The sequence below is a fragment of the Chaetomium globosum genome, genomic scaffold (genome assembly GCF_000143365.1).
Source record: "Chaetomium globosum CBS 148.51 scaffold_7 genomic scaffold, whole genome shotgun sequence".
Lineage (NCBI taxonomy): Eukaryota > Fungi > Ascomycota > Sordariomycetes > Sordariales > Chaetomiaceae > Chaetomium > Chaetomium globosum.
In genome coordinates this window covers 1,577,087-1,585,218 of record NT_165982.1, presented here as the reverse complement: position 1 = coordinate 1,585,218, position 8,132 = coordinate 1,577,087, and the positions used below count along the sequence as shown (strand labels likewise).

Below are 8,132 nucleotides of genomic sequence, written 5' to 3'. Positions count from 1 at the left end.
CGAGATGGAGCAGGTGGTTGGGAGGATGTGGGGTTTTTTAATGCGCAGTTTTATAATGGGTTTTGGGGGGGCGGAGGGGACGGGGTTGTTTGATGCGATTGTGGGGAGTGGGTGGGCGCCGGAGAGGATTGTGGTTGGGCAGTTGACGAGTCCGGAGAATGGGGCTGGGTTTGTGAGGCATGAGGAGTTGGGGAGGACGGTGGCGATGCTGAGGGAGAGATATGGCGAGATTGGGGGGGTTGCGGGGTGGGAGTACTTCAATGGTGTTCCTGGGGGGTTGGAGAGTCCGTGGGAGTGGGCAGAGAGCATGACGCGGATCTTGAGACCTGGACGGGAACCGGTGTTGAGGATCACGAGGGAAGCGGCGGAGAGGTTGATTGAAGCTTGGATGGTGAGCGCAACAGCGGGAGATGGAGGCGTTGAGACAATGGAACGATGGGTTGGGTTGGTGCCGAATGTTGACTACTTGACTATGGTTAATGAGTAGCGTTTTCGTCGCTAAATTCTGGCTTCTTCGGTGTTGAGATGTGACTTTTCTCACTTTGTGTTGGTATTCGAGAAACATGGAGGTCAAAAAGACCACCGGACTTTCCCCCCGTCCTCTCGTTCACCATGCAGCTGTTCCGGCCCGCCGCCAGCCGCCAGACATTCTGCGCTCAAAAAGTTCTGCACCCCCGTCACCTCTCGATCCAACAGCCCCACTTTCCCGTCTCCCAAAACATCAAAACCCTCGGCAACACCACCACCACAAGTCCCCAACCACGCCCACACCCGCACTCACATATATCATCCACCCATCCATCCAAAATCACCGATGGGCCGCCCCGCGGGCGTGGTCGGGCGCACGCAGCTCAAGCAGGATGATCTGGTGCGGATCCAGACCCTCTCACGCGACGCGCGCATGGGCCCCTCCGAGATCCGCCGCGTCACGGGCTACTCCATCCACCAGATCAAGTACGCCCTTAAGAAGAAGACCCCGACGATTGGCAAGCGGTCGGGTAGGCCGCGCAAGTCGGGGGATGGGGGAGGCGCGAGGGCCAAGGTGGATGGATCGGTGACGGCGGCGGCGGCGTTGGAGGGGGTTGATGGTGAGAGTGAGGTCTTTGAGGGCGGTGTGGATCCGGAGGGGAGGAGTGGTGCAGAGGTGGACGGGGGGGCCGGGGAGGGTGTGGGCTTGGGGGTCGCAACAGGAGGGCTAGTCCGGTCAGGTCCCTCCATCTGGAGTTCTGCGAAATGAGGTGCCGGTGTGGCGAATCGACTTACTGACTGGCTGCGTTGCAGGGAGTTCATTGGGCAGGCTGTACCAGAGCTATCGGTTAACCAACTCATGCCTGAATACCAAGAACCACAGCAACGGCAACGGCAACAGCAACAGCAACAGCAACAGCAACAGCAACAGCAACAGCAACAGCAACAGCAACAAGAGCAACAACCACCCGCCGAACAAGGTGGTCCCGAAGAACACCCAGCATAAATAACACACGAACCCGGGAAAGACCAGTGAGGGTAGTTCATGTTTTCTATCAATGCCTATATCAACTTATTTTGGCACAAAACCAAGACCTTGGGGCGCCAAGCAAATCCTCAATTCCTCTTCGTTGATAATGGCTACCGGAAGAATCCGGTTGAATTCTATTCTATGTCTCAGGTATCTATCTATCCTCAACCGCTGCGTGCAGTGAAATTACTGGAAAATGCTATGTTGATAAACCGAAGGGTCGATGTACGGCTTGCCTACACGCCGGGTATTAAAGCCCCAGCGAATCTGGGAGGCCATCGCGATCTCGGTGCCCAGGTGCTGGGCAAAAGTCCAAGCCAGACCGGGGTCCTTCTGGAATCCACGTCCCACCAGCGCCATGTCCAACCCGTCGTCCTCCAGCAGACCATTCGCCTGCTTGCCATTGGTAATGCTTCCCACCGTCGCCACAAGAAGCTTGTCCCCAACAGCCTTCTTGACCGCGATCGCGAACGGCGCCTGGAAGGCCGGGCCAGACTTGACTTTCTGGCTGTGGTGGACACCACCCGAAGAAATGTCGATCAGATCGATCGCCCCCTGAGCGGCCAAAGCCTCGGCAAACCGCACGGTATCCTTGGCCGTCCAGCTCTCCGCAGGCAGCGTCTCCTCCACCCAGTCCGTAGCCGAGACGCGCAGGAACACAGGCACCTTATCACCCACGACATCCCGCGTGATCTGCGCGATCTCCAGGGGCAACCGAATGCGGTTCTCAAACGAGCCGCCGTACTCGTCGGTGCGCGTATTGGCCTCCGGCGACAAGAACGACGAGAGCAGATACCCATGGGCGGCGTGAATCTCAATGAAGTCCACCCCCGCCGCAATCGCCCTCTTCACCGCCGCCGCCCAATCCTCCTTAAACCGCTCAATCTCCCCCTTCCCCATCGCCTTCGGCCGACAATACGACTCATCAAACGGCACTTCACTCGGGCCCACCACGCGATCCGGCCAACCCCCAACCTTCTCCGTCGCCACCACCGCCTCGCTATACTTCCACGGCGCGACATTGCTCGCCTTGCGCCCGGCGTGCGCGAGCTGGATGCCCACGACCTGGTTCTGGCCGTGCACGAAATCGACAACCCGCTTCAGCGGCGCGATCTGCGAGTCCTTCCACAGCCCCACGTCCTGCGGCGTGATGCGCCCCTCGGGACTGACCGCCGTCGCCTCCATCATCACCAGCCCCGGCCCGCGCTGCGCGATGCTGCCCAGGTGCATCAGGTGGTAGTCGGTCATGTGGCCGTCTTCGGCCGAGTACTGGCACATGGGTGCGACCTGCGGGAGGGTGGGGGGTTTAGTGCTGGGTTTGGTTTGGGGGGGTGGTGGGGGGGCGTACACCAAGGCGGTTGTGGAAGTTGACGCCGCGGATGGTGAAGGGCTGGAAGAGCTTGGGTACGGGCTTTCCGTTGCTTTGGGGGTTGGCGGCTGTTCCCGCGGGGGGGTTTTGGGCCGGGGTGAAGTAGGAGAGGCCGGGGGCAGCCTCGATGTCGACGTCTGGGAGTGCCATCTTGGGGGTTGATTGAAGATGATGTGTTTGGTGTTTTTGTATTCTGAATTCAAGGAGTCTTTGAAGGTGACGGTGACATTGTGGCCGAGAAAGGGGCTAGTCTGAGCTTTATATACAGGTCCCCGAACGGGTGTAGTCAAATTATCACAGACAGAGACCCACTCTGCTGAGCAATCCCGAAGGTCCGGAATATCTTTATATCTGCTTTGAAATCGGGGACAATCGCCAAAGACCAGTGTCCTGCGGTTCCACCATAGTCAGCTTCAGTTTTCAAGTTCTTGGCCACAACTCCACATAGAAGCGGAGTTGGCTCGGCATTCCCTTGTGGCGGGCATTGTACGACCTTCATTAGAAGTGTCCAGAACCGTAAATACTACCTATCCTCCGCTCAAGTCAGGTCTTGGAGATACCAATACCACCCACTCATACCATGTATGATCCTTTTGGGGTTAGTTGTCAGCACTAATGTCTTCCCGTGCGGGAGATCCCGTTGTTCCGCCAAGGGGATGGATGGGTATAAAATATTTAGTTCGGTGGGTCATTGTGGTGGCGATACGGGCAACTGCCGGCGAACCATGATCATAACGTCGGTGTTAAGCTTACCTTTGCTTACAAGAACAAGTGAAGGCACCATCAACCACCGGATGATAATCTGAGCCGGGTTTACAAATGAGAACACGTACTATCGCGTATTAGCTATAACTACCACTTTCGATCTTTTATACTTGGTACTTCCTTCGCATGAAGTTCTTTTCTAGACTCATCTACCCTTCATTGATGCGTGGAGACGAATAAACACTCCGAAAACGTCGCTTACAAGATTTCTGGAGGAAATCTCATGCCAATGGACCCTATACCGGACCAGATAGGGTGTTCATTCTGCTTGATAGCCCGGGACCAGAAGCAGTTTGCCAGGGAGATTACCACAAGATCGCGACCGGGCATGAACTATCAAGCCCAAAATAAATCTTTGATACCCATCACATTTATGTACTGGAGGCCAAGGCTGTTTGGGAAATCTTCGCTGTGTTTCGACAAACCGACGTTGGCGGATCCAGGCCACGCAATGGAAGCGGCACTTATTACCCTGAAATGTGGTTTTCTTGAGAAATGATAATGCCCATACATTTGCGGTTTCGTTGTCGCGCATCACTATTATCGGAAGAGCCACAGAGTTCCTGGTATTCTCGACGAGGAAGTGAGCTGATACCCCTGAGCCCCAAAACGGCAGTGATGCGAAGGGACACAGCCCAGTCCTGCCTCCACATTGTTTCGCAAATGATCGCCCTCTTGTTTTGGGAAGAGGAGGTTAGAACAAGGTTTATGTTTATTGTTCCTGTGCACTCCAGGGTCTCGCCCGTTGTTGTAACGTGTGGCTGAGTTCCCCTCGTTTCAGCTGCACGGTGGCATCTCCATCCGAGCGTTCTCGACTCAGCGCCACAGGGAGCATCCCATCACAATGAACTTTCGCCCTCCATGCCAACGCCACTACCCCCCAAAAGTGTTGCTACTCATGCAGTGAAACAGACAAAGCTTCAGTCAAAACCCCACCCTGCTACCGCCATCCGATCTTTACCATTCAGGTAGAACCCAACAGTATTCCAGCCCCTGAACAGACTCGAGTTAAAACGGGCGCCCATCTCAACGATAACTCCCTCTTCCTTTCTTGACAGTTTGTTCTCTCCGAGGCGTCATTTCCTGTCACTTGTCTTCATCTTTCCTTGAACACCACCCAAGACCAGCATTGACTGCTGCACTTTCGTTCCGCAGCTTTTTTCCCATTCTCTCTCACTCGGTTCCGGTAACCAAACACTCCTCAAAACAACCACAACATCAAAAACAACCACAACACAAAATGCATTTCCCATCCTCCTTCCTCGCCGCCGCGGCCCCTCTCCTCCTCCTCGGCACCTCCGCCTCCGCCTTCCAGCACCGCGAGCGCGGCGTAGCCGGTAAGCCCACCCGTTTACCATCCCAACCCCCAACAAACACTAACACCTCCCCAACAGCAGCAGCAGCCACATTCACCACCTCCATCCTCCCCGCGCGCGACGTCGACGTCGCCGCCACCGCCACCGCCGTGGACGCCGCCAATACAGCCGCCGCCGCTGGGTGTGGTGGTGCCGCTGCTGCCGCTGCCGCGGATGGTGCTGATGCGGCTGATGGGGCTGTGATTAACTCCCGTCTGCGGAGGAGGCAGTTTGGGAAGGGGAAGGGGAAAGGTGGGGGGGGTAAGGGGAAGGGGAAGGGAAAGGGGAAGGGCAAGGGTAAAGGGAAGGGGAAGGGTGGCGCTGCTGCTGGCGGTGGTGCTGCGGGTGCGGCCGGTGGTGCGGCCGGTGGTGCGGCTGGTGGTGCTGCGGGTGGTGCAGCTGGTGGTGCGGCCGGTGGTGCAGTGGGTGGTGGTGCGGCTGGCAACGGTACTGATGCTGGTGCTGGTGTCGATGCCGGAGCCGGTGCTGATGCTGGAGCCGGCGCTGATGTCGGAGCTGGCGCCGGGGTTGGAAGCGGATCTGGTACCGGCACCGACAACGGAACTGGTACTGACGCCGGAGCAGGTACCGGTGCTGGAACGGGCAGCAACACTGGCACTGACACCGGGGCCGGTGGTTCCGGCTTTGACAATGGAGCTGATTCTGGAACTGGCGCTGGCGCTGGCACTGGCGCTGGCACTGGCACTGGAACTGGTGCCGAGTCTAACAACGGTGCTGGCGCCGGGACTGGAACCAATACCGGAACCGACACCAACACCAACGCCGGCGTCGGAGCTGGTGTCGGGGTTGGTGATTCTGGGTCTGCCAATGGCGCTGGCACCGGAACTGGAGCCGGGGCCGACTCTGGAGCGGGCGCTGACATTGGTGCCGGAACTGGTACGGGAGCAGGTGCCGGAGCCGACGCCGGAACTGGTGCCGGAGCGGGTGCCGGCCTTGGCGCCGGTCTTGGCGAATTGGGCGCCGAGCTCAAAGCCGGGCTTGGGGCTCTGTTGGGTGGCAGAAGCGCTGATGCTGATGCTGAAGCCACGGCCTAAAAATAGTGGCTACACGAGCCGGGCTATTGACGCACTTCCTCCCTGGGAAGATGCTTTGAGCTCGTGGGAAGTTGTCGGTCAGCCAATGGCCGGGATTTTGTAGAGTAGTTCAAGTTTTTGTACATGTATGGTATCAAGTGGTAACCTTCACATAAATATCTACCTTACCACGGTGGGTATCTATCAAACTGCCATCAATAACCCAAGGCACTATCCATAACTAGGTACCTGGTTACTACATTGCATTCCTTCCTGCTAACGGCTTGTAGGTCTCACTCTCATCGCTGCGAGATAACATCTTTAGACTTTGCCGGAAGGAAACCACTGGTGCAATGAATGAAAGGGCTTCGACATTGGCAAGCTTGCCTAACTCGATGTCAATGACGATTTGAGGTGCATACTAGGTGCATGTTAGTTATGTATGACCCTGAAGTTGTGGATCCTGGACCAGCTGAGCAAAATCTCCAGGGGTGTGGTGTGGCTTGCCCATCGTCATTTCGGCCCGGGCCGGCATCTCGGACATCCGGACTCTTCAATCTCTTTGAAGTGGGATGGCATTCATTCCCCTAAGCCCAAAAGTTTGCTTTTGAGGGTTTACAGGATTGAAATCACTCAGATGGAGAGCACCCAGCTCATCCAACTCAACCCGTCCTCATCCGCAATACGTTCAAGTTAAGGGTAACAAGGCCCTAGTCACTCGTTCAAACCATCTCCTGTCCTTCATTTTTTATCTTTTTTTTGTTCCTTTGTAAAATGCATTTCTTTGCCATTGTCGGTCTTGCGGCTGCAATCGCGTCGCCGCTTGCTTCAGGGGCGGTAACGCCACCGGCTCCGAACCTCGCGCGCCCCCCTCTCCCTCCTATCCCCGTCCGGCCCAGGTCGGCTTCCGCCGTTGTGCTAGCCAAGAACAATGAGGTTCCGGAGGATCTCGTCATCCCCGATACCTACATCATCAGATACAAGCCCAGCCTCGATGTTCTCAGAAGACTTCAACACGAGGAGGACATCGACAGGATGGCCAAGAAGGATGAGAAGAGGGGCATCTTTGACCGATTTGATATCCCGGGTCTGCAGGGTTATGTGGCCGAGATTTCACCATCGGAACTCAAGAATCTCACTGAGTGCGACTTGGTAAGTGCATGTGAGGCAACTCCCGGGCCTTCGTTAACTCTCGTAGATTGACCTCATTGAGAAAGACACCATCATCAAGACCACAGCCGTGGCCGCGAGCCCAGCACTCGCCAAGCGTACTATGGTCAAACAGTACAACGCCCCTTGGGGCCTCGCCCGCATCTCTCACTATAGCCGACACCGCCGGGACTATGTCTATAGCGATACCGCCGGCACTGGCACCGTCGTCTACGTAGTCGACACGGGCATCCGCACCAGCCACGCTGATTTCAACGGCCGCGCCATCTGGGGTGCCAACTTCCTTGCCGAGACCTCTGACTCGGACGAAGACGGCCACGGAACCCACGTTGCAGCCATCATCGCCGGCAGCACGTACGGCGTAGCCAAGAACGCGACCGTCATTGCCGTCAAGGTGCTCGACAAGACCGGCTCGGGGAGCATGTCCGGGCTGCTGCAGGGTCTGAACTGGGCGGTGGACGACGCTAGAAGACGCGGCGTGGTGTCCAGGACGGTCATCAACCTGTCCGTGGCGGGGACCTACACGCAGTCGGTCAACGACGCGATCAAGATCGCGACGGATGCCGGGATTACGGTTGTGGCGGCTGCCGGGAACAAGAACGACGATGTGGCGAACTGGTCACCGGGGTCTGCTCCGACGGCGATCACGGTTGGGGCCATCGATGAGGATGACCGGCGTGGGGAGTTCTCGAACTGGGGGCCCGGCGTGGATATCTTTGCCCCTGGCGTCAGCATCAACAGCGCGTACAACACCGGTGACTATGAAACGGCATGGCTGAGCGGGACCAGCATGGCGACACCGCACGTTGCGGGACTGGCCGCGTATTTCATGGCCAGGGAAGGGCTCTCGGGGAGTGAGGTGACGGAACGAATCTTGGGTGCTGCTAATAAGGGGGTTGCCGACAGACACGAGGGTGCGGACAGAATTGCGTACAACGGAG

The 8,132-nt window shown here is 57.3% G+C and overlaps 4 protein-coding genes across 4 annotated transcripts in view; 3 read left to right on the top strand and 1 right to left on the bottom strand.

The window, feature by feature from the left end:
* Nucleotides 1-814: 814 nt before the first annotated feature.
* On the top strand, nt 815-1,474 carry CHGG_10089 (uncharacterized protein; the record flags this gene model as incomplete). Its single annotated transcript, XM_001228015.1, has 2 exons — nt 815-1,203; nt 1,282-1,474. The coding sequence occupies 2 exons, from the start codon at nt 815-817 to the stop codon at nt 1,472-1,474; spliced, it is 582 nt and encodes a 193-aa protein (XP_001228016.1).
* A 210-nt stretch (nt 1,475-1,684) lies between these two features.
* CHGG_10088 (uncharacterized protein) lies at nt 1,685-3,017 on the bottom strand (the record flags this gene model as incomplete). The annotated part of the gene is made up of 2 exons (XM_001228014.1): nt 1,685-2,785; nt 2,847-3,017. The coding sequence occupies 2 exons, from the start codon at nt 3,015-3,017 to the stop codon at nt 1,685-1,687; spliced, it is 1,272 nt and encodes a 423-aa protein (XP_001228015.1).
* Nucleotides 3,018-4,872: 1,855 nt separating this feature from the next.
* Nucleotides 4,873-6,042, top strand: CHGG_10087 (uncharacterized protein; the record flags this gene model as incomplete). The annotated part of the gene is made up of 2 exons (XM_001228013.1): nt 4,873-4,969; nt 5,027-6,042. 2 exons carry the CDS (start codon nt 4,873-4,875, stop codon nt 6,040-6,042), a joined length of 1,113 nt encoding a protein of 370 aa, XP_001228014.1.
* Nucleotides 6,043-6,795: 753 nt separating this feature from the next.
* Nucleotides 6,796-8,132, top strand: part of CHGG_10086 (uncharacterized protein) — a gene marked incomplete at both ends in the record, with an annotated part of 2,120 nt that continues 783 nt past the window's right edge. Inside the window, 2 exons of the mRNA XM_001228012.1 lie at nt 6,796-7,173; nt 7,235-8,121. Of these exons, the coding sequence (XP_001228013.1) occupies nt 6,796-7,173; nt 7,235-8,121 (1,265 nt within the window). The remainder of the gene's footprint in view (nt 7,174-7,234; nt 8,122-8,132) is intronic.